This window comes from Andrena cerasifolii, chromosome 12 (assembly GCF_050908995.1).
Source record: "Andrena cerasifolii isolate SP2316 chromosome 12, iyAndCera1_principal, whole genome shotgun sequence".
Taxonomy (NCBI): Eukaryota; Metazoa; Arthropoda; class Insecta; order Hymenoptera; family Andrenidae; genus Andrena; species Andrena cerasifolii.
The window spans coordinates 2210918-2238478 of NC_135129.1; the positions used below are offsets into that span (position 1 = coordinate 2210918).

General features: G+C 37.2%; 1 protein-coding gene across 13 annotated transcripts in view; it reads left to right on the forward strand.

The window, feature by feature from the left end:
- Liprin-gamma (liprin protein kazrin) overlaps positions 1–27561 on the forward strand; it is a 280018-nt gene that overhangs the window by 178665 nt on the left and 73792 nt on the right. For all 13 annotated transcript variants that reach the window (XM_076824643.1, XM_076824655.1, XM_076824647.1 and 10 more), the window contains one exon: positions 20167–20279. In XM_076824643.1, the coding sequence (XP_076680758.1) occupies positions 20167–20279 (113 nt within the window). The remainder of the gene's footprint in view (positions 1–20166; positions 20280–27561) is intronic.

Below are 27561 nucleotides of genomic sequence, written 5' to 3' on the forward strand. Positions count from 1 at the left end.
TCAGCAAATAATTATCGAAATCCCAAAATGCTATAACTCGATGACAACCATACTACATTTACGGGATAAGAGAAAAGTAATATTTATTCGCTTTTTACTGTATTTAAAAATAGTATATACACAATAAAAAATCTAATCTTTTACTTTTTCTCGCGTTGTATAATACATTAACAACTAATAAATAATCTGTATATATTTTTGTCATTATCTGCGCTCTCGAGCAGTACCAATATTTACTTATAATTGGAACATAACAAATAAAAGATTTTGACTTTAAGAAAAATAGATTTTCTTCACTGTAGCGTATGATTTTTATTATATAGTAATTTGTTGAAGTTTTATAAGTCTCCAAGGTGTCCTTTTCCTGTGGAAAAAATAATTTTCGTTTCAAAACCATCATTCCCTTATTTTGTTTTACAATTATTAAAAATTACTATACAAAATAAAACTATACAAAATATAGTTTTGCAAATTTTTGCAGATCGATCGTGTGATTAAAAAAACTAGAAAGTCTATACTTTCCGTACATTCAACCCTTGTTGCGTGGAACGACGTGGAACATATAGTAAAACACTGTTTTAATAGCCATTTTATGTTAGGTGAGTCAACTGTGGCTCGAAATTTGTTTAAAACTCCACAGAAAACTCAGAAATTACAGGAATAAACATAATGTTATAACTGATAATTATAGTTAAAGTACAAAACTGTCGTTTTGTTCTTTTTCCTTTATTGAATTAGTCATATTTTTATTTTATTGATATTTTTAGTGAAATTATAAACTGTGGTACGAATCAGGTTTGCTTCTAACAATTTCAACCCCATATAAACCCAATACCGCGAAAAATAATTTTGTCCAGCTAGAATGTAGTATGCTCGAACCACTGTGCATCGTCATTATCAACTTCATCTATGTTACTCGGTATGTTCCATATTACGTACACACATGTTCCGACAACAGATTAAGAATTACACTAAGAAGTAAGTAACTTCATTGGTAAACTATTGCTGAATAATCAAGAACACACATATTTAATAATAAATTATATCAAAATAATACTTTGCAACATACCTTCGCTACAATATTCAACTGTTTCATGCACTTTTCAGAAACTTTTACACCCCACGAAAAATATAAACGTTTCTCTTTCAATAACGTATACCCGACTGATACTCAATTGTCAGTATCATCGTCTATTGTGTCTAGGGATCTAGCATAGGTACACGATTGCCTGAAGAGTTCGTTATTTCGTTATCGAAATTTTACGAAGTTCCATATTACGTCCCGTTCCATATTACCTGCCTTTACCCTACTTATGGGACAACCTAGTACATATATATATTGATTCCACGCTCGTCAAAGTCGGATGAACTCTCGCAAAGTTCGGCAAACGAGCCTGCGCACTTTTTCCTAGCCATTTCTATTGCCCCGTGAAATATCGAATGCGCCTTTAGTTTCCACGTAGGCCCGTAAAGAATACCGATTCCTCGGCATAGGCGCATAATAGCGGACCATCCCATATATCAGGCTAACCCCTTCGCGGTTCCCTGCTGGTATCATAGCGACCTCGCGCTGGAAGCGCACTTAACGTGCTCGCGTGTTTGCACGTAGACCTATATACCACCTGGAAGGGTCGGCCAGGTCTACCTGGGGCCTCTGTGTACTTTAATGCACATGCCTGGCCGTAACACGATGCGTGCGCTGGGTGTCTCCCCGACATTCGAGCAAGCGTGAAGCTATCAAGTGTAGAACGCGACACACTACCGAACTTTTTGCAGAAACCGCCCGAGAATACTTCCTGCTAACAATCGAGAGGCTTGCAGAAAGACGACCATTTGCTCGTGTGTCCGTAGAAAAATAGTAAGAGAAACTAGACCCCGTTTCTTCAGCTTCCTTCCCCAACGAAACTTCACTTTTACCTCTCACGCTCGCTTCTCTGTTAATATCTCACTTAAGGGGGTATACCCGTTTGAACCCTCGGAAAATGTATACATTTTGTGGATTTTTTTACAAGTCAACGGTTTGATGCAGATTTCCCGTTTTTTAACTATGTTTACATAGTATTATGAACTACTTATAAAAAAAGTTTCAGTTAAAAAACTATTGTTTTTCGGAAGTTACGGATACATGTCCGAAAGTCTCTCGATTTTAGACGGCTAAACGGTGGCCCTAAAAACTCGCGCTACGTTCAACCAATTTACTTCAAATTTTGCATGCAGAATCATAATAAGATTCCACATCGTCCAACGAAGGCGATTTTGAAAATTTTGAAAAATAAAGAAATGGTGAGAGATCAAAGGTAAAGTTAAATTTTTCTAAGAGAAAAATCCACCTTTTTCCTTTATAAATAATAAACGGGGAATCGAAATAAAAAAAAGCTTTCGTTGGACGATGCGGAATCTTATTATGATTCTGCATGCAAAATTGGAAGTGAATTGGTTGAACGTAGCGCGAGTTTTTAGGGCCACCGTTTAGCCGTCTAAAATCGAGAGACTTTCGGACATGTATCCGTAACTTCCGAAAAACAATAGTTTTTTAACTGAAACTTTTTTTATAAGTAGTTCATAATACTATGTAAACATAGTGAAAAAAACGGGAAATCTGCATCAAACCGTTGACTTGTAAAAAAATCCACAAAATGTATACATTTTCCGAGGGTTCAAACGGGTATACCCCCTTAAGGGGGTACACGGGTATTAGACGACTGAAATGAACGGTTCCTTTTGGGTTGGTTGAGGGAGGATTCGTACCATTTATTGTGGATATAACGCGCATTTTAAGACCAGGAAACCTGAGAAATATTAACAATTAAAGGAATTACAAAGCGTCAAAGTGGGCGCTGCGCAATGCACGCGTTGAAACGGTGAACATCGTAAGTCGAGAACGGATTAATATTTGTGGTTGAAATTTTAACTGAACCTACAGAACACTTTTCTCCACAATGTGGAGCTCGGTTGAAAATTTTTAATAAAAATTCACGGAGTTGTGCAAGAAATATCAACTTTGAAGGATTTTACTGAAGCAATTCTGTGATAAATGTTGTCTCAAATTTTGTTAAAGTTATGCCATCTTATTGAGCGAGTTCCACATTGTGGAGAAAAGTATTTCGTAGGTTCAGTTAGAATTTCAACAAAAAATATCGATTCGTTCTCGAGTTACGATGTTCACCGTCTTGAGAAACATAGTTTTGAGAAAAACGACGTTAAAGCCTGACGCGATGCGTTTAGCTGCATTGGCTCGCCCATAACTTTTTTCGAGTTTTTCAATGAAATCTTTTTTAAAATACTCTGAGGTGTTATGTCTCGTGCTAGCAAGGTGGAGAAAAGAAGAGAGAGAGTCCTGTCTCGAGACATTTCTTGAGGCAAGTCTCATTTTGTAGAGGCCGCTTAACACTTGTGGCTATCATAAACAATCGAGAAAAAAATTTCAATTTTTTGACCCCCAAATACCCGTGTAGGCGTTGGAATCATCAGCACAGTGCGGCACTTGAATGGGGATTTGAGACAAAAATAAAAGAATACATACAATGTGGTGATAACTCGCATTTTTGCATTAAAAGTTATTCTAAGTTAACTGAGTTTTGTTACATAAATATGGTACTAATAATAAAAAATGTATTAAAATATTATAATAAAATAATACACGGCAATACTAGTATTATCAAGACACTAAAAAACATTGTATATATATAAATAAAAAATACATCATTTTATCGATTTTATCTTCAACTAAATCGCGATTACGAATAGATTTCTCTGACAAAAAGATAAATAACATTCAGCGTAGCAGTTTGTAGCAGAAAAAAAAATATGACAATGTGATACAATAGCTTCTTGACCCAGAACAAAAAAAAATACAGGATCGTTTGAACCGTTTTTATTAAACCTCTTTTTAAAAAAAGAAAAGATTTTTGTTAAATGGAAATTATAATTATACATACTTTTGTTCAAATGATCTATATTTAAGTTACAATAAACAGTGTCTAAAAGAACAATCACAAACAAGAACGAATAACGCACGAGAACGCTAATTTTAGCTTTTACTTTTTAGATTATAACAAACATATGTTAATTATCAATACCGCATTAGTTTTTGGTGCATTATATTTTACATTCATATTGCTTACAGGCTAATGGTTCTATATAACTACTTAGATCAGAATTGAATACTGATTATTCCGATTTTTGTCCATTAAATGCCGCACTGTGCGCGCCACTCTCAACAACCGCGTTGTCCTTGGCTGCGGATTGATCTTAAAGAAAACAGAAGCACCCGTCGCGTCTCGAGCGCTGTTTGATCTTCGAATCCTGAATCCACTTTGCATGATTACATCCCATTCCCCGCGACCAGGGCGGCCACGCCTGGCCGTGCCGATCGAATCGGTTCGAAGATTGTATTACCTTCATCAGGGAGAATAATGCTAGCTATAATGCTATCGTGATCTTTCCATGGCTCCCTTCTTGCTTATCATAGCTCCCCCGCGCTGCTTTCAGAGGAGCCGCTGCGCGAGACAGCCTCTACTATCCGCGCGTCAACGAGGACGCCTATCCCCCGCCGCGGCGCTATCAATAACGCGCAACCGTGTTGAACGAGAATATTCCGCTGCCGTTGGCCACTGTCGCGAAACGCCGCGGGCCCTTTTGTCACCCGGTTGGGCCCGATGGCAATTCTTCTTCGTTATTAATAACACGCGTACCCCACGAAGCCTGCGCGCCAGTGGGAGGGCCGGCACCTAATGGAATCAGGGGAACTTCGCCCTGGGAATGGATAATGGTGTTAGAAGTTGCCCGATAGTGTTTGTCGAAGGCCTGGTAAGCATCCCGCTGCTGGCAATCCGGGCTAATAATATAATTAATGCGCGGTCGCGTTGTAATAATTACGTTTGCCTCTGGGACCCTGGGATCTGCAAGTTACACCTGTACTTTGGACGGTTATTGCAATTGGGTCGGACGTCGCGTGATTGGGGTGCGTTCCGCGAGGGTCAGTGTGGGCGGATTTTAGGTATCGGTGGAATAAGGAAGTTCGGGGAGGAAGAATTTGTGACTGGAAATATTTATTGCGTCGTCCCTAAGTCCACGTGCTACGAGGCAATAGTTATAGATGCATGATTGGTAAAGTAGTTGATATCCAACTTATTTTAACCCTTTAACGCCCAGAGCCGTTATTTAACCCTCGTCAGACGGCGCAATTTTACAACGTTAACGGACGGCAGAGGCACAATTGAACCCTCACATATTTTATATGAATATTCTCGCTGTCGGTATAATTTGTACGATAAATTGACAACATTTAGACTCAGTGAAAATTGATAAAAAAATCCCAATTTTTCTTTTATAATGTAAATTATCTATTTTTTTACTTTTTTTATAATAAAATAACATTATCATTAAAAAAAATCGTAATCTTTTTTTCTTGCATTATCTTCATACAAAATATGTGGGGGCGCCACTGTGCCTATGCCGCTGTTATGGATGCAACCCTCGACTCGACCCCCTATCTCGGAAGGGGGTTGAGATATTTCTCTGAAATTTGGTCTATATAATCTAGACCAAAAATTTAGAGATGTCACGAAACTTCAGCCCTCTCCAGCTTCTCGAAAAAATGTTATCGCAATTTAAAAACGCAAAAGTTACAGTTGTACCTATGCCGTCTGACGAGGGTTAAAAATTGTGAGACTAACATATATGTTGTTTCTTGTTATTTTGAAATGAAAGATATCTATTTTTTTTTTATTTTATATTTATAATAGTCCACAATAATTTTTTAAGAGAATGTTTGATTTTCCAAACCAAAAACATTGACATCTACTTTACTATCAGGGAAACTACGGATGGTTGCTAATAAATGTTAAGTATAAACAGGCGATAGAATTTCACGCACATTCAAAATGTGCGTTGCACCGGTGCAACGCTGGGAGTTGCAGGGTTAAAGTGAATGCACGCTAAATATTCGAGTGAGGCAACAATCATTTTCAGTATTATAGATGGGTTATTGGCAGTGAAGCTATACTATTTAGCTTGCGTAACTAATACATAATTGCAGAGTCCTTGTAGAAAACACTGTAAGTGTCGAAATTAAAAAAAAAAATTATTGGAAAATGTTCTCTATGTGCCAATGTTAATACTGTAGTATATGTGGAATTTTAATGTAACTTTTCTTTGTAAATAAGTTACCAATACCGAAAAAGATAGTACCGCTGGTGCGTCCAACGCCACTTCGGTAGAAAACAATGCTAAGCTAATTAAGCTAATTAAGCGATAGGCGGACAGGATTGACACTTACCGTGCTTGCAAATTTAAATAAATGGCGCATTCAGTTTTCTCTATAATTAAGACGTGACACGTACAGGGTTTCTACGAAAATAATTATTTTTTTCATGAATTTGAACTAATGCAAAAAATAGAAAATGTTGTGGCGCATCTAGGTTATTGTATACTTAAGCATGTTTAGCAATCAAAACAAAACAAATTTCGTAAATACTTTAAAGTCTGGGGAGCTGTTTCTCTCTCTTGGAAACTGATTTTTGGCACTTACAGTGTTTTGTACTAGAATTCTTCAATTGCTGATTTACAGGGGAAGTTTGGCAACTGGAAAATTCAAAGAAATCTGAAACTTTGCAGAAATGTAGCTCAAGTGATGCTAATAACCTAACTGTTTTTTGATTCAGCAATAAAACGGCCTTAAATTTGAAAACACTCCAAAGAAATTGTGAGTTTTCATACTATCGTGAATATCTGTGGCACCGTAAAAGATATCGAACAAAAGTTCCACTCAAAGTTGTATGGCCGTGATAAAGAATTGTCGAAGAAGAGGGTGGTGGGGATAAATTTTAGAAAAAATAATGTTTTTCCTTAATCCTTTATCGCCGCTTTATAGATTACAAAAAATAACATAGAACTTTGAATATAGCTTCTTTTTAATATCTTTTATCGCAGTCGGTATTCGCGATAATCTGAAAACTTAGCATTTTAACGAAAGGGCGTTTCACCCTTAGATCCGCTTTATTGCTGAATCAATAAATAGTCAAGTTATTAGCATCATTTGAGTTACATTTCTGCAAAGTCCCTTCTTACATAGTCGGTCAACTAGAGTTGGGCAGTTTGACGGCCTTCTTAAGGCCGTGGGTCAAGACTGACCCAGGAAGAAGCCGAATAATTTGCGCGCTTTACTATATACTTACAACTTTTAAGCACCTACCGTCTCGTTACAAAATATACACTTTCCCCAAAATGAAACATTCAACTTCCGTCATAAAAACCGCGGACCTCTTCTCAAGGGTTCCATCTCTCTTTTTTCTTCTCATAACACTTTACCACCTTGCCAAGTTTCGGTCTCACTTAACATTCTCGCTGATTCCATCCTCCTCCCCGTTTCACGAAACAAATAATTCACAACGTAATTGCGTTAAGCTTATCCCTCTCACGCTCGGAGCGAGCGTTACATCCTTTCATCAAGAAGTTCGCTGCGCCAGTAATTAAGCGACGAGATAAGAAATTCGTTGCGCTGGCAGCAACGAGCCTTTAACGCTTCGACTTAATTAATTTTCAAAATTCTAGTAATTATGGTGCCGACGAAAGCGAACGCTGGCCAATTACCCGAGCTGCGGAATCAGGATCTTTCCCTGGCACACAAACGAGATTCCCAGTGAATGAACAATCGGCAATAAATTGCTTGTTTTCTTTTTACACCGTGTCCCATTCGTCACGAACACCTCGAGCATCTTATATGCCAGTGGCGAGCAACCTTTCGTCAGAAGTGGGCCACAAGTGGAAACCTGCTAGGGGAGACCGGGGCAAAGTGGGACGAAAAATGTTTGAAGTCGAATAAAATTTTTCCCCTTCAATAAAAATGTGTGAAAATAGATTTATAATATAATTTGAACATTACTGTTGATAAATGACGAATATCAATACTTAAAATAAACTTAAAGTATATTAAAATTCAACTTGAAAAGAAAATGCAAAATCGACCACTTTACCCCATATATGGGGTAAAGTGAGCTACTCTCTGGGGTAAAGTGAGCAGAAATATAATACGTGTTTTAATGAAGGATATAATTATAAAATCAACTTTATTAGAACTTTTAAACTATATAAACTTTTTTTTTAAAAATATAATTCATTAATACAAGCTTAATGTTAATAATTTGTACTTTGTAACTTTGTACTTTGTGTTACTAACCTGAACTCATTTTCTTCTGAAAATGTGTTTTTAAAGGAACTTTGTTTACATGAACAGTCTGACATATTATAAATAAAACAAATACATACATCATTTTTAATAAAATACGTACTTATAATATCTAAATAAATTTAGGTATCACTCGCGCATCTTTTCTTTGCATCTCAGTTTACCCCGGTCACTTTGCCCCGAATGTGTACTCAGTGGAAAATTAATTATTTAATAATGTTAGGATTAATGTTTTCTCAAACGCGTGTACATGTATGTTTATAAGCTTGTTATAAACACGCAGAAAAAAAATGGAGTTAAAATAACACATTTAAGACTCATTTATCCAAAAAGCTAAATTGAAAAAAAAACAATGGGAAGTCTCTAAAACTTCATTTTTAATTTTTTAAATGAATTTCCATTTTTCGATACCTGAAAGTGCACAATTATCATTGTCGTATTACATACATTTATTACGTCACCCAAATTTGTAAATATATTCTATTGTTAAAGAATAAATTAAGGAAGCTCATTTTACCCCGGGGTTCACTTTGCCCCGGTCTCCCCTACTCTACGCGGGCCGCAATATTAAACACATAGATATAACTAATCCAAGCATTTTAATTTATGGGCTGAATTTGTAATTTCTGACATTGATTTACAATAAAACGTTTTTTTTTTAACTTTGATGTAGGGGAAGGTGGGGTAAAACGGAACGCTCAACTTTGAAGGGTGATAACTTAAAATCGGGAGGGGATAAAGACACGAGACTTCAACAGGAGTCTTCAGTGGACCTTAGACTATAAGAAAATCAAAGTCATTGTTAAGAAAAATCTTAGGGAACGACGGAAAATGAAATTTACCGGAGGTATTGAAATCTTCGCCTCCCTCAAATGGTGGGGTAAGACGGAACACCCACTCGAAGACCGTGTAAACGTACAAAATCTTTATTTTTATGATTTAAAATGTATTCATTTATGTTAAAATCTATAAATATATGTTTTAGGCATAACTATTGCAAATAAAATATAACAAAAATATATATGATACATATTAGAGAAAATATTTTATTAGACAACATGAAAATTACGGAAAATAATAAAATATGAATATAATATCGTAAAAGAAGGATAGATTAATACAGTTTGTTTATTATTTTATGGACAAAAATCACGTACAAATGTATCATCTTCCTTTACATGCAGTCATTTAGTAAACATTTAATATTTACACTTCAGCGCGAGGTAAAGAACTTTTTATATACGTGAAAATGTAGCGTAAGGACTATAGAATCCAACGATGTACTTGCCGTTATTAATTTTCCAAATCCAAGTACCGAAAAGTGGTCGAAAGTCCAACGCAATATTGAAACGTCGATACCGGAAATTTTTCCAACTCTCTTAATGGAAAAATAACGCGTGCAGGGGTCTATGGTCTATCACAAAATGCTACGAGGACCCTTCGGTTCCATGTCACGCGATACCAAATCATTCGCAGCTCTTATCTACAGAAACATTGGTGTTCCGTTTTACCCCACTTTCCCCTACTGTTTATTAGCAATACATTAGCCGTTTATTTTGAAAGTGGCGTAAGTCCATTTTCCGGAAAAATCGAGTCAGCTATCTTAATAGTTACATTTTTACACGATCTTTTCATTCCGAAGCAAATTGTTACTAATATATTTAAAATCATTAAAATTTTGTAAAACGAAAATATGCTGGTTAATTTTAATGTAAAAAGTACTTTTCCTATGGACTTGTGCTTTCTTAAGAATTGAAAACGTCATTTCATTGATTTTGAATGTGGCGTAAGTCCGTTCGTAGCCATCAAACACATATTATTCCTTAAGTAATGTTAATTATGCTAATTGGGATGATGAATTTAACACCCTTGGAACGCCAAAAACATTACACTGCTATGTTATCTGTTACCCATATTTTTAAATTTAATCCAACGCAAACCCCTCGATATCTCGATTCGAACATAAATGGACTTACGCCACTTTCAAAATAAACGGTTCATATACATATTAATATATACCTACTTACATATTATACTCGCGTAATATTATGAAGCTCGTTCATGAAAAACAGATATGGCGATGTTCAGGTGAGCCAATTGTGGCTCACGGGCCGCCAGTTGCTCATCGCTGTTCTATGCTGTGTAAGACAGAAAGAAATGTCCGATAAAACAGATTTTGTTTATTCAGAGAAGCTTTGAGAGGAAAAAATCGGGCCTTAATGTTGCTTCGGATCATTGAATTCAATAAAAACGTATATATCATCGCCAAAAATAATTTTAAAATAATATTGAAGGTAATCCTACGTTAAAACGTCCGCAATAAATGGAACACCCTGTATGAACGCTTTCTCTCTTCACGATACCTCCTGGTGATCTTAATTAGACACGTCTCACGTTACTGACAGCGAGAAGCAACACTTTCATTCGTAGTTCATTAAAGCCTTGTCGCATGAAACGGCCAAACTCGTTCTAAAACGACGCGACGCCGTGGAAAATGTACACTTTAACGAGGGAGCCAGCCGGTCGACATCGATGTACCATTTTCCACTCGCCCAATCGAACTTTCATAAATGTCGCTCGGAAGGACCTTAGAGTGGTCCCTTCGCGCATTGTTCGCCCGCTTCGGAACTGAATTTCATCAAATTCTCGTTTATACCGAGGACACTGGCAATCAGATGAAATTCGTGCTTGATGCATTTTCTTCCTGAAATGGAGTTTCTGTTATCTTCCGCCGCTGAAATCGAGCCCGCGAGCGTTTATCATTTAATCAGCAGTTTATTTGCTGGTTATCGCTCGGCGACGTTATTAAATTCATACGCCGGGCTCGTTAGCATTATTTGAAGCCACCTCGTACGGCAATGATCGCGCTGCCCCCGTGAATATTAACACGTTCACTGCTCGGCGTTTAAATGCCCTCCAGGAAATAGAATTTCTTTGCTCTGCCACCTAAGATATACAGTGACTCGCATTAATATTCGGACGCTTTTTAAAATCGCATAACTTTTTTAGAATTGGTCCAAACCACTTGAGTTTTTTTGAGAAGCTAAAAGGATTAGTTTGCTAAATGACGTATTTGGTCGATTTGAAAAAAAATGTATTTGGTCGGAATAGCGAAAAGAATAGTAAAGGTCGATTTTTATACTTTTTTTTGTGAGCTTGTAATGAAAATTAAAAAAAAACCGTTTGTAGATTGCAGTAAGTTGTATACGTGCCTAAAATTTCATCAAAATCGGTTAACGTTGCTCCGAGCTACAAACGTTTAAAGATCGCAGAATAATCTTTATAATTACAAGTTCACGAAAAAAAGTTTAAAAATCGACCTTTACTATTCTTTTCGCTATTCCAACCAAATACATTTTTTTTCAAAACGACCAAATACGTCATTTAGAAAACTAATCCTTCTAGCTTCTCAAAATAACTCAAGTCGTTTGGACCAATTCTAAAAAAGTTATGCGATTTTAAAAAGTGTCCGAATATTAATGCGAGCCACTGTAGAGCTGGTTAAGTAGCTTAGTCGCGCACATACTTGCATAAATGTACAGAGTCAGCTGGGTTGCCAGCTCTTTTTTGGGAAAATGTAGTAGGGGAGAGTGGGGGAATTTCGGACGCTTAAGGGACAATAGTCAATTAAATCAATAGTATTAACGATATATAATCTCTGTTTATTGATAATAACATATTAACTATTTGTTTAGAAAATCGACACAAAAAATTATTCGAAATAAAGTTATGAAACACAAAAATTATATTACAACGTGATAAAAAATATAGTAGATTGTGTAAAAATATAGTACTTCTCAGAGGAAAATGGTACAAAGTCAAATTACATTAAAAGAAATCTTATTTTTTTAAATGTATATTTTTTGGCGCATTTTGCATTATTAATTAATTGATCGCCTTTAAGAAATATGTCAAAGGTTTGATTGCACTGAAAGTCTAAATTGATATGTATAAAGGGCCCATTTTTTATGAGAGATAGACTGGCACGGTTTCTCTCTTCCCGCCACTTTATATTCATTATACAAGAATTCCTCTCTGTTAAATTTTAAATTCACAAATTAAAGTTTTGATGTAGTCACAGAATAAAAGAACGAGTAAAAATTGTAGAATTTTATCAATGTATCGGAAATATAGTATTTTTATGTACAATGTCCTTTTATAACAGTACACTAGACATAAAAAAATGAAAACCGACTTCAAAAATGCACTAAAGTGTAAATTTTTTTTTCGTATTTAATCTAAGACTCTCAAGTTTTTTATGCCAGCGCCTCATCATTTGCACTACGCAAACCTGGCGCCGACTTACAACAATTGAGAGTCGTAGATTAAATAAGGAACAAACTTATTTTTTACTCTTTAGTGCGTTTTTATTTTTATGAAGCCGCATTTAATTTCTTTAATTTTTTACTGTTTAGTTATTAATTTATATAACTACATTTATTTAAAAAAACTATGTGTAGGCATACAAAAAGAGCTGCTCGTAATAATAATAATGAAGTCGTTTAATGAAACAGATTATTTATTTTTGGTGTAACTTCAAAACTACCTAACCGATTTTGATGATTCTTTCTCCATGACCTAGGTTGATTGAAGCTAAACTAAATCCAATAAGTTTCACGAAAATCGGTCCTGTACTTACGGAGAAATTCGCGGACAAACATAATACACACTAACATACATACACATAGACGTCGAACGTAGTACTTTTTTCTTTTTGAAGTCGATTAAAAAATATAGTACAACACTATATATTATAGTACGATTGGCAACCCTAAGAGTAAGGAAAGGGAAGAAATAGAAAATTCTAACATCGCCATAATTTCGTCGCCCTTGTCAATAATTGTCGTCCAATAATTACGTTGCCTTGTTTAGATTTCATATTTCCTTTCTTCGTTTCACTATTATAAACACACTTCGAGCCTAAAATTATGACAAAAGTAAAACACAAGTGCAAAGAAGAATTTATTCTTCTATTTATATAAGAACAATTTTCAAACTTATCCACATTCTCTTTCATACACTCCTCTCACTAATTAAAAGATCACCTCTAAAAACCCGAAAAATAAGGGCAAGTTCACATGATCATAACTCCGGCAAAAATAGTCGTATCGATATTTTGAAAATATGGTTTGAAAGAGTGGAATCCCTACTTTCAGCTGCTATTTTTTTTAGATTTGATCTGTATTGCTTTTCGACAAAGTTATAACGATGTAAATAGCACTTGGTGAATTTTAAAAAAAAATTTCTTCAACTTACAAATTTTCCACGGGGAGTATGAAATTTTTTACACAAATTCCATTTACTCCAGTCGAAAGCGGCTGCTTTCCTGTGTAAAAAGTGGGTAATAAATTTCTTGTGCGATTTTTTTCGGCCGAGTTATTCAACAATGAAGCAAAAACGGTTTTTTTACTTTAGTTGCTTCTAGCAAGCGAATGAATCATCGTAGAACGTTCATGAAAAAAGCAATAGAAACATCAGTCTTTCCTCTTTAAGACACATCTTTGAATTTTCAATTCGGTTAAAATTTCGGTTTACGATTTCCTTTCGAAAATATGTTTAATATATATGCATAACAAGAACATCATTGTCTCAGGCTCATTTTAAAGCGGAGAGTCTGCCAATTCTTTTGAGTTCCACCGGCACCCGCTGCGATAATTTTTTACCTGTGCCTACCAAATACTGATTTGTCCGTTAGACATAATCATTGCATGTCACCTCGATCACTGTGACATGTTCCGCTTAAAATTATCCTGAAGCCTGATTTCACAGAGAACATGCAAAAATCGCAGACTTTGTTCTGTATCTTTTAAACAAACTCAAGATGAGCAAAATGATGACTTAAACCCCCCCTAATTACACGTGTGCCACATGATATTCAAATTTTACTAAAATCGCTGGCATAGAATGCGAGATAGGGTAGCTGCACCATTTGTGGCCACCTTAAAGTATTGTACCAGTTTTTGCCACTTCTTAAAAAACATAATATTTTTTCGTGTAAGTAATAAATATAACCTTACATTTCTGGCGGTATACTAAACAAAATATTTATGATATGAAATTCTCCACATAGTAATAATCCGCAAGCAGTTTAAAAATAAGAAAATTATGCACATGGCCAAAAACATGTTGTGGAATAGGTTTCATTCAATAAATTGACACACATTTATTGATGAGTAACTAAATATAATTAAGAAATAAGTATGAAAATTACAATGCACTCTTATTCTCTCTCGCATCGTACGAACCAACCGACGCGCTACCCCCAGTCATACCACCCTCTAAAAAAAAACTAATTCTATACATAGGAACTTTCATTATTAATAAAAATAACCCCCCAAAACAGTGTAATGGCCACAAACGGTACACCTACCCTACTATCGATTTATCATGAAGCACATATCGTCGGTGATACTGCAACCCCGCGTATGAGCAGTTTGTAAATACCGCGTATCTGCAAAAGTAGCAAAATTGAAATTTCGTGCCCACGGTTGCCAAGCGCTGTTTCCCTCTTTTTAAAACTCACGCCATGTGAAATAGCCAGTAGGAAGCCGCCTTTTTACCAACGGAACCAACAGGTTCAAGGATACCGTGAATCTGTCTCTCTTAGCAAGTTGGCGACAAAACCGCGCATTTACAAAGAAATCAGGTGAAGTGACGGCACGTTTGTTGCGTGAAAGTGCCTTTACACAGCAATTAAGCATTTTTACGACGAATTGATGTTACTATTTATTACAAGGCGTGCTAAAACTGACCCAAAAAAATCAGTCAAAGAAATCCCTTAAGGGGGTATACCCGTTTGAACCCTCGGAAAATGTATACATTTTGTGGATTTTTTTACAAGTCAACGGTTTGATGCAGATTTCCCGTTTTTTAACTATGTTTACATAGTATTATGAACTACTTATAAAAAAAGTTTCAGTTAAAAAACTATTGTTTTTCGGAAGTTACGGATACATGTCCGAAAGTCTCTCGATTTTAGACGGCTAAACGGTGGCCCTAAAAACTCGCGCTACGTTCAACCAATTTACTTCAAATTTTGCATGCAGAATCATAATAAGATTCCGCATCGTCCAACGAAGGCTTTTTTTATTTCGATTCCCCGTTTATTATTTATAAAGGAAAAAGGTGGATTTTTCTCTTAGAAAAATTTAACTTTACCTTTGATCTCTCACCGTTTCTTTATTTTTCAAAATTTTCAAAATCGCCTTCGTTGGACGATGTGGAATCTTATTATGATTCTGCGTGCAAAATTTGAAGTAAATTGGTTGAACGTAGCGCGAGTTTTTAGGGCCACCGTTTAGCCGTCTAAAATCGAGAGACTTTCGGACATGTATCCGTAACTTCCGAAAAACAATAGTTTTTTAACTGAAACTTTTTTTATAAGTAGTTCATAATACTATGTAAACATAGTTAAAAAACGGGAAATCTGCATCAAACCGTTGACTTGTAAAAAAATCCACAAAATGTATACATTTTCCGAGGGTTCAAACGGGTATACCCCCTTAAAGTGGCTGAAATACTAAGTCTTTTCTTCCCCCTGTAAAATCGGTAAAACGCAGAACCGCGGTATTTACAAACTGCTCATACGCGGTGTTGCAGTATCACCGACGATATCCCCTTCTTATCCTGAGCGGGACCGTTTTCTTCTTCGAAGCGTCGTGGATTTTCGAAGTTCCTCGAAGGACGTCGTCATCGAGGGTGGCTCAGCGGAGAGCCTGTTAGAGCTCCGGGGCTATCGCGACGCGTTAAAATCCTCGGCGGCGAGTCAATCGAGCTCGAACGATTCCGCTTTCGCCCGAAGTTTCTCGCGCGCTCTACATCAAAGCCCACTCGAAAGTCCGACGCGATATATCACGGGGAAGAAGGAGGACGGGGCGCGAGCCCGTCTCCTCTGGCCTGTGCCCGAAACGAGCTCCTCTCACGAACTTGTCGATAGCAGTTCGCCACCCCTCGGGCCTTTCCACCTTCGCGCCACGAACACCGTGCTCCGAGAATTCAATTATCCCCATCGCTGGCAACGACTCGGCGAAGGTAACGCGAGATGAACGAGTCAGGAGGCGGCCATCTTGCCAGCACGAACCTTGGAATCCCATGGTTCCTCGACCCTACCCCTCAGCCTCGGCTAAGAGCGCCCGCACCCGCTCAGCGGCGTTGCATCCCCTGATATTTCCTGGATACCGATTTCACCAGATGCGCTCGGTTAATGAGAGGACGTGCCTGGTCTGCTGAATCACGATCCGTGAGTCGACCTGTGGCGGTGTCGCGCCTAACAACGTTAATTCTACTTACGGGTTTGGTCTGTGGGGAAATTGGGGCTGCTTCCCTTGCTGTCCATGTGTCGTGCTGCTGGGTGAGGGTGTTGCGGGGTGAAATGATCAGGTGAAATGGTAAATGATGTTAGAGCGTCAACACCTTTGGTATTTTCTTTTCAACGACAGAGATTTTGGTACTTATGGACTCACAAGGGAACATACCGAACTCACGGCGATTTTTATGAGACTCTGCAGATTTGTAAAATAATGAAAAATATTTTACACTTATTTTCTTTATCCTTCCGGTACTCGCGCCTATTTTTGTAACACGAGCACTCGCGTCGTGCACTGAGTGCACGGTCACGTATTATTAACCTGCCGGCAGCCTTTTTAGTTGAAAAAACCAGTAGTGTACCCAGCACCCCTATGTATTCTTCCAGCGGACATTTTTGCATAATGCTACGTACTTGTCACGTTCAAATACAGTTTGGAAGTGTTTCTGATTGAATGAAAACGAAAGTATACCGCGTATCTTGCCAGCGACCGCGCCCGTGTACTCACAAGTACGCCTCCAATTGCTTTGGTTTTTTTATATGTTTTGGAGGACCGAAAAATAAGATATACGTGTCTTTTTATTTTGGCCTGTTTGCATGTTTAGGGGGTGAAACCACCCCTCAATGGTTTTCCAGTTATCCGCCTCCGATTGCTTTGATTTTTGGATATGTTTTAGAGGGCCGGAAAATAACATATACGTATTTTTTTATTTTGGCCTGTTTGCATGTTTAGGGGGTGAAACCACCCCTCAATGGTTTTCCAGTTCTCCGCCTCCGATTGTACTGGTTTTTGGATATGTTTTATGGAATCGAAAAATAAGATACACGTGTTTCTTTAGAGCGGCCCGTTTTCATATTTAGGGGGTGAAACCACCCCTCAAAATTCATAAGGGGTACAAAATTTTGTTGAGTCAAATTTCATATGGACAAACATATCCAACAACCAAAACAATCGGAGATGATCACCTAAAAATGTTATACCTTGGGGAAGCTTTAACCCCCTAAACATGCAAACAGGCCTAAATAAAAAGATACCTGTTTCTTATTTCTTATTTCCTCTAAAATATATCGAAAAATCAGAGCCATCGTAGACGAACACCTGAAAATCATGTAACTTTGAGGGGTGGTTTCACCCCTAAACATGACAACAGGCCAAAATAAAAAAACACGTATATCTTATTTTTCTGTTCTATAAAACATATCCAAAAACCAAAGCAATCGAAGGCGAACACCTGAAAACCTTTGGGGGGTGGTTTCACCCCCTAAACATGACAACAGGCGAAAATAAAAAAACACGTATATGTTATTTTTCGGCCCTCTAAAACATATCCAAAAATCAAAGCAATCGGAGGCGGATAACTGGAAAACCATTGAGGGGTGGTTTCACCCCCTAAACATGCAAACAGGCCAAAATAAAAAAAATACGTATATCTTATTTTTCGGTCCTCTAAAACATATCCAAAAATCAAAGCAATCGGAGGCGTACAACTGGGAAACTTGTGAGTACACGAGCGCGCTCGCCGGCAGGATACGCGGCATACTTTCGTTTTCGTTCAATCAGAGACACTTGCAAACTGAATTTGAACCTGACAAGTATGTGGCATTATGCAAAAATGTCCGCTGGAAGAATACATAGGGGTGCTGGGTACAATAGATCACGGTAAAACGGTTTTTTCAGCCAAAAACTGAACTCCGTGCACTCCGTGCACCCGCGTGAGTACCGGAAGGTTATGGACAATTGAGGGCTCGGATGCAATAAGGGGACTAGCGCTCGAAAAGGCGAAAAATAATTGTCCAAACGCCAAGAAATATTGGAAAATTAAATGTTGTTAAACTGTATTTTTAAAAATATAGTGTTGTAAAGCTCGTCACGACACACATTTTTTCTATTTACAGTTTGTTTTTTGAATCGTTAGTATTCGAGCTAAAAATTATAAACAACAAATTTTTCATCGTCCAAAATCATTATTTCTTTAAACATAAATTGCGATAACTCGAGTAAATATTAAGGGGTCGTTATGAGACTTGAAACATAAAACTATAATAATAAAATATTTAATTAAAAAGTAATACTGGATATAACCCATGTTTTTCAACGTTCGCCGTTAAAAAGTATCGAGGCAATTTTGAGGTACGTATAACTTGCAGCGACAAAGTTTTTCCTTAATATACTAGGAAGATTTTCACCAATTTTCACATTGATTAATAAATAATTGTAGAAGATATGAGCCGATTGTCAACGCGAGTGCTAAAACTGCTAAGTAGCGCATTATACGCGGCTGTTGACTTATTGGTGGCGCGCGAGATTTATATATATCGTCGTATCTTCTACAATTATTTATTAATCAGTGTGAAAATTGGTGAAAATCTTCCTTGTATATTAAGGAAAAACTTTGTCGCTGCAAGTTATATGTACCTCAAAATTGCCTCGATACTTTTTAACGGCGAACGTTGAAAAACATGATTTATGTCCAGTATTACTTTTTAATGAAATATTATTACATTTTTTAACATAAGCGTTTTTTGCATACATTTTACGGCTTCGCTAGAGTTTTCTGAGTTTTATGTTTGAATTCTCATAAGGATCCCTTAATATTTACTCGAGTTATCGCAATTTATGTTTAAAGAAATAATGATTTTGGTCGAAGAAATTTTTTTGTTTATAATTTTTATCACGGGTACTAATGATTCGATAAAAAAACTGCAAATAGAAAAAATATGTGCCATGGCGAGCTTTACAGCACTATATTTTTTAAAATAAAATTTAACAACATTTAATTTTCCAATTTTTCTTAGCGTTTGGACAGTACTTTTTCGCATTTTCGAGCGCTAGTCCCCTTATTGCATCCGAGCCCTCAATTCTCCATGTGGCAGGAGTGAAAACAACCCTGAAAATTGGGGGTCGAAAAGATATTTTCTGGATTGTCTCGAGAACTATTAGGGGTAGAATAAATTTTTTTAAAGACGAATCTAGCCATCTACTTAATTTCTAGAAAATTTCAGATGATACGACTCCGATTCCTGACTTTAAGGGCTGTTCTCACCCCTTCCACATGGACGATTGCTGATGTAACACAAAATACGTGTTAAATATTGTTCATTGTTCTGCAAAGCTGCGGAGTCTCATGAAATTTGATGTGTTCTCTTGTCAGTTTTTTTTAGAAACTACAATAAATTGTTATGGCACTTACAGCGCCTACCACCTCTATTCAGTATGGAAGTTACATCTTTTTCACTAAAAAAAATAATTAATTCCTTTCTTTGGTACTTTCATCGTTTACGATTTCAACTCCTCAGTTTGTGATTTAACGTTTTGTATGTGTCCCATTGGAATAAAATTCCTGTCTGTTGTGAGTAGAGAGGTTTGTACACGAGGAATGGAATTTTATTGTAGGAAATTAGCAGAGTGGATTCTCTTGTGAATCATGATTAGGGGTGATTGGTTAGAGAGGTGTAAGGATTCATCTGCTTCTACTTTATTGCTGTTGTTTTCTGTGGCTAATCGTAACACTTGGTGATCTGCATAATTCTTGGAATATGGTGTATAAGATGAAGAAGCTGTAAATATCATTAGCTAACGCAGCAAGCACTTGTATATGTGTAGTCATCCAGATAATAAGATTCGTGTTTCTGTTTTTTATTAATTTCATTGCATTGCCATCGTTTGTTTCAGCCCTCAATACATTAAACCGCTTGAACAAGGAAGGCGAAGCACTTGCCCTTCAGGATGATCTCACAACGAACCCCACCTTGGCCTTGATGCGACGCATCCTTGCAGATGCACAGGTGAGAATCCCAAACTTGTTGAATAATTCTGTGGCCAGATGACAAAACCTGATATGTACAGGCTTCCTGATTTTACAGTATAGCACTTTTAAAGTTTTTTCAGCTGTGAAAAATCGCAATGTTTCTAAGAACTACAATTTGTTTTAGCAATTTTTGCAAAAAATAGTTGTTAATTTAAGTGCAGTCAGTTCTTAAATTTACCCAATTTTTTTTAATTTTTATGAGTGTTCTCTGATATATATCAGATTTTACCATCTTTCTCTTTCATGAATATTTATATATCTGCAGTTGAAAAATATTGACACTTATTTTTGATAAAAAAAGATGACAGATGACAACGGTAATTTCTAAAATCATTCTTTATTACTAATTTTTATTAGTCATTTATTAAGAATTCAAATTATTCAATTTTGTAGTGATTTATTGAGAAATCAAATTATTCAGTGGCTTAGTCAATATTATTAAGAAATTTTTATCAAAATATTAACGGAACATCGAAATAGTAACTTATTTAAGTAAGGAAATTAATAATACCAACTGTTTTTTCTTTTCCTTGAGTCAAATGACGTATCACATTAGAGTAACAAAAAGTTTGACATATCATAAATTATCACTACGCTTTTTTTTCTAAACTACACGACGTAAAGATGTCATATTCTGCAAACATTTAGATTCCACCTGGACACGCGTGAAAAAGCACATAATTAATATTTGACTATATTACATTTATGAAAATAATGCAGTACGTTATCATACTCTAACGATTTTATTATTCAACATTGTTTAAACAACGAATATAACGACCTTAACGCCTTGACTCTCTTTTCGTTTTCAAGTCGATCAATGGAATAACGAAATGTCCTCAACCCCTACAGTTAATTAATTGTTCTGCCCCTACGAAATGTCTGCGGTTGGGGCAATCCTTTTATCCATCGCTATACAGATAGAATCTTGGCTCCTCTGACCCCGTAAATCGCATTTGCAATGCTGCAAACGCTTTTGGCGATTCACTAGATTTTTTCACGGGGTCAACCTATTCCTTTAAGGGGAGGTTCCGGTCTAAAAGTCGATTTTTTTTATTTCGTTTCTCGATTGTCTCGGCCGAAAAGAGGCGAATATTTGGGAATTTTTTTTGAAGAAGCGGAAGAATATATTCTTACAAAACCTGTTACACTTAAAAGAGCAACATTTAAAGAACATTTGGTAATTTTTTCGTAGAAAAATATTTACGTTTATAATAAAGTAACAACCGACATCCAAGAAGCCTTTTTAAAAATTTGCTTTTGCGGTGAGCACTGCCATTCGGAACCAGATTATCTAAAATCAAAAAGCAAAAAAGATTTCGTTAGTGTATTAATGTATCTTCAGGTTGACGGTGAGAATTTCCCGAAATATTAATTTAAAACAAAATGGTGGCTATTTAAAGTTGAAATCATGATTTCTTTCGCGTGATTTTTGCACAAAAAAATCAGGATTTCAACTTTAAATAACCGCCATTTTGTTTTAACTTAATATTTCGGGAAATTCTCACCGTCAACCTAAAGATACATTAATACACTAACGAAATCTTTTTTGTTTTTTGATTTTAGATAATCTGGTTCCGAATGGCAGTGCTCACCGCAAAACCAAATTTTTAAAAAGGCTTCTTGGATGTCGCTTGTTATTTTATTATAAACTTAAATATTTTACTACGAAAAAATTACCAAATGTTCTTTAAATGTTGCTCTTTTAAACGCAAAAAGTTTTATAAAAATATACGCATCCGCTTCTTCAAAAAAAATTCACAAATATTCGCCTCTTTTCGGCCGCCTGACTAGGTATAACCCCTTAAGTACGAGCGCTCGTTAGAGACTGATACCTAGAATATATTGTTATTGAAACGAGGTGCCAATTCGGCTGTGTTTATACCTAGTAAGCATTTATAAAAAAAAAACTGTTACGTATTCTTTATGGCAAAATAAACACATTTAAAAAAAAAAAACACTCCAGATCGAAAGATCCTAAAAAGCTCGCCTTTGCTTCTTCACGGTCAGCGGGAGGTTTCCGGGGCACGCGCGGGTAATAAACCCATAAAGTCCTTAGGCCTTGGGGACATTCGGTGACTGCAAAGAAATTTCGTTAATAAGGGGTAAAGCTTGAAATTTACAACGGCTAAAAGGTCGGAGTGCTGCGACGTCTGTCGACCTTACGAGTTTATTATCCAGCTTCGAGGAAGAAGTCTTAAACTGTGATTGTAAGCACGATTTAAATATTTTTAAAACGCAGATGGTAAGTGTACGCTACATTGTTATTTTTGTATTTTTCTCTGTTTTCTCTGGTACACTATGGTGACTTTATCCCGTATATAAATTAAACATTAAATAATCTTTTGTCAACCAAGTTTCTGGCTATTCAAAATTGTCGAATTCATTATGTTTCTTCTTTTATGAAACCGCATACTTTTATCACAATATAATCGTAACGTGACCTTAAATTTAGGATACTTAGACTCAGCTGCTCTGACATTTAAGTATCCTTGCTTGTATAATTTGAATTTACAGTGACTCGCATTAATATTCGGACACTTTTTAAAATCGCATAACTTTTTTAGAATTGATCCAAACAACTTGAGTTTTTTTTGAGAAGCTAGAAGGATTAGTTTGCTAACTGACGCGTTTCGTCGTTTTGAAAAAAAAATGTATTTGGTTGGAATAGCGAAATGAATAGTAGAATCGCTGATTTCGGGAATTTTCGCGATTCTCGACCTTATTCTGCGATCTTTAAACGTTTGTAGCTCGGAGCAACGTTAACCGATTTTGAAATTTTAGGCACGTATACAACTTACTGCAATCTACAAACGGTTTTTTTGAATTTTCTTTACAAGCTCACAAAAAAAAAGTTTAAAAATCGACCTTTACTATTCTTTTCGCTATTCCGACCAAATACATTTTTTTTCAAAACGACCAAATACGTCATTTAGCAAACTAATCCTTCTAGCTTCCCAAAAAAACTCAAGTCGTTTGGACCAGTTCTAAAAAAGTTATGCGATTTTAAAAAGTGTCCGAATATTAATGCGAGTCACTGTACTTCCCAATTTTGACACCAATAATGTCAGACAAAGCCGAATTTCATTTATAACAAATACCATCATTAAATACCTACGCTCCCTCGATTTAAATTACAGCAAGCACAGGCCATCAAAGGAGTTGCGTCTACAGTCGTTAAAAATTGAATTAGTCCACATTTGAGCGGGGCATACGAATTCAAGGAAGTCGCTTCTAAAATTCGGTCCAATTATCAGAGTCGTAATTAGCTCCGGGAGGAAGCGGCGAAACGGAGCTTCATTCGCTGGGAATCGCGCAGTTTATTTGTCCCTTTGTTATTGATTCAATTAAACGGTACCTCGGCTGCGCCCCCGCCCTCTCTCTCTCTCATCGATACCTCGACTGATTTTCCGTGGAAATGGAATAAAGCACCGGCTGGTGTGCCTGTGAATTTTCGTTGCACCCGTTCCACAGACCCTCCTTTCGCGTCGACCACTGCTGCCATTTTTCACCTGCCGTTGTTGCTCGCGGGCGTTTCAGGGGCTCGCAGAAATTTCGCAGACCCTGCGAAACGATAATAATGAAAGGAAGACCGGAACAGCGGAACCGAAGGCCCACAATTAGCGAGCACAATCGCGTGGCAGGTAAACGCAAATGCGATGGTCGCGGTGACACCGAAATTAACGCAATTAAATAGATGGCTCGCAATTAGTACCACGAGGACTGTGGATCGCGGCCGTTCGAGTTCGACGAGCAGGATTTATGCAGCGTCGTGTCGCTTGCTTATGAATCATTCACTCGAGAGCGCGTTGTTTCGTTTAGAAAGCAATGATTCGGTAAATGCGTCTGTGGGAATACAAATCGTTGTCGTTGAAATATTTCAGTACACAGGGTGAGTCCTGTTTAATGATACGAGAAAATGTACTGTCTACGTATAAATTTATATTAAATTTAAATTTTTTATCGAGATATTAAACTGAAAATTGTGGGATTTTTATTAGTCACAATACGCGCAATGACGAAAATGTAAGGAGAAAACAAATAAATACCACCCCTTGCACGGATTCGAACCCTAGTTTCTTGGCTCGTAATTCGGGGTGCTTGCTCCCAGGGTAGTTGAAAATTAGTTCTCCACAAGTGTAGTTAAGGAACAACACTACGAAAGAAAACTGCATTTTCTGGTTCAAGGGGTATTCAAGTCTAGACACTCGTTTTTTGAAGGTGATGTTTGGAAATTAATTCTGGAAAACCTATCGCACCTACAGGGCAGGGGTTTTGCACACATATTTAGCAGTGTTTGAACTAGCGACACAAATTTTTGGAATGCATTATATTGAAATTTGTACAAGTTACACGCCTAAGCGTAGGTCCTATCATCAAAAACCGGCCCCATCGGGCGCACGAATTGCGGACGTCCTAGTCATCTGAAACGAAAGTACCAAAGATTTTTTTAATCTATATGAGTGTAGTTATCGCCCGAACTAGATGTAACCAATTCCGAACATTGCTACAGAAATCGTAGCTGTTTAAAAATTTATATTTGATTTTTTCGACTTTTCTTGAGCTAAAACAAGGTGTGGGGGAGGTTGTATTAAAACTATTGATATAATTCTAGTTCAGGCTACAGGTACACATTCACTTTGAATGTGTGTAAAATTTTAGCTCAACCGGTCCAGTAGTTTTTGAGAAAAATGTGCGCCCGATTTAAAAAAATTGGTTCGAGAATAACGCGTTTAAAGTTTTTCATGCAATTACGACCTATACGACTGAAGTTACGGTAGATAACGACTAATTTCTGTAACTTATCCCTAATCTGCTATATCAGGACCGTAGAGGAAACCTTCCTCAGCTTCAAAAAATCATGTTGGGCAGCTCTCTCTTCTCTGCTGGTAGTCATCGCCTCTTTAGGTACAAAAGTCGAGGGAACGATTACGTGTCACGCTGCGGCCTTAAGCCCCTATAACTCTGGGAGTTCTACGAATTTAACCTTAACATTTTAGGGACATATTTTCGAAACCCTGAACTATTAGAAAATCAAAAAAAAATCGAATTTTTGGGTAGAATACCCCCTTAAGTAAGGAGGGGCAACATTGTAATGGTCCGAAAAGGAAAGGTATCTTTGGGGATTTATTAAAAGCAAACGACTTAATGAATCCTTTTGAAACTTTCAGTACTTTTTATTTGGTATTTAAGTTACACGAATATCATTTTTGAAATTTATTTTGAGCAGATTTGTAAGCTGATTTGTGAGCAGATTTGTAAGCGGTACAACCGACCCCCACTGCCGATGTTACAATCGCCCCCGACCAGGTTTTTGAACTTAACTATAAATTTTTATTAACGAGACACTTAAAAGTGATAACGAGCAGTATTACTTTAAAAATGGCTAGATTAAATATTAAAAAATAGAGGAAACACGTACCTGCAAAGGGAGTATTTATATTACAATTTTAAATCAGTAAGGAAAAGGTATCGAAAAGTTATTTTCTTCATTATGCATGTCTATTGCGTGTCTATACAGCTAGGATATGGATGCGTGTATTCGAAATGTCATTCTCCATCATATATCCAAAATTTGTGTTAATATCTGTCATATGTTTTGAGATATTTAACGTGTTACAAACGCCTCCCTGTTACAATCGCCCCCGGTCTACCCTACCTGCACAGGGAATATACTAACAACTCTCAAAACCATTCAGTTGTTGCAGAAAATATTATCCCCAACGCTATAAGTCGCCAAATGCGTGTTCTCCCCACTCATTACCCACAACTCAGCTTCCTAAAACACTAATATCCAAAAAGTACCAATACTAAACATGAAACACGTTCCCGAAACGTTCAGTCATTGCCAGGACTCCGAATTGCTACCGACTTTCTCCACTCGTGCCTCCGCGACATCGTTATATCCCCGATGGCACCACAACAAGTAGTATTAGTCAGCAAGAAATCAGACGTCAGACGCGAGTGAGTAAAGCCCGATAACGCAGTTACGTTAGAAGGAAGTTCCTCCGCTGGTCTCGGTTTCTGGTCACGCTCCCGGTAAAACGCGCGACAGTACCCTCGAAATTAACAAAAAGATGCTCTCAGCTCGGCGACGAGGTCGCGACGGTAAATTGCCCGCCAACACAGCCAGACACGTTTTCAATCTCGCACCTTGTCCGCGGAATGATCAATAGCTCGTCGAGAAATATCCAGGGGAAAAAAGAAATGAACGCAGCGGGGGGAAGGATTCGATGTCCGACATTTCGGCGTCGAGATATCGTCCCCGTTATGCTAGTCGCGTTTGAATTTTGATACCTTTTTCTCGCCTCTAGAACGCCGCGGCGCGCGACCAGGAAGCCGGGAGGAAAATAAGAGGAAGGGCGACGACGCTGATGTGAATACGCGATCTCGGTGTTCGGCGGGGGCGTGTAAAAAGGAAGCCTTTTCAATCGCTTGTTATGTCGGCTTCATATCGGAAACCGAACTATCGCACAGTGATAGAAATTTTATACCTCAGTTATGAGCTTCATCGTTTTGTTACAGTTACCCAGAGGTAATTCTCTCTTCCTCCTCTGAAACCACTCCACGCGTTGCATTACATTAACGGCTAATGACACTGTAGGGCCCGGAAAGGCAGCCTGGTTCTGAGAATTTTTTATGCGAGTATAGTGAATGGAATAGGAATTCTGTTTGGAGGGCTTTAGTCTACACTACGCCACCCGTTACCCGGTTTCACCCGAGAATTATTATTATTATTTATTATTTTAGATAGGATATTTATAAATATCCTATAATCTGATCTAGGACGAATGTAATGTGTATTAAAAATTTCATTGAAATCCGTTCAGCCGTTTAGGCGTGAAAGACGGACAAACAAACAGATTATGTTTCACTTCTCCCAGCTCATTATACCTACCTAATCCAGATGAACGTGGACTATTTTCAAAAAAAAATAAATAAATAAAAAACAATTTTTTTTATAAAATCAGAATCTAAATTTCGGGTGAAGCTGAGTAGCAAGCAAAGCTAGTGTTGCATACGTCCAGCAGGTGTGGATGATCTTGACAAATTTGATCACACCCGGGGCATAATAACATCCACACGGGGTACAGACAAAACTGCAAGAGCAATTTGTAACCATACGATCATTCTAACATATATGTCCGCGGTAATCCACTTCTCTAGCGAGAAAGCGCGCGTAAAGCTTTGCCATCTGGTGGTGACATCGCGGTACTGTTGCGGGCGAGGTATCGCGCGTGCCGAATATGCGCATGCGC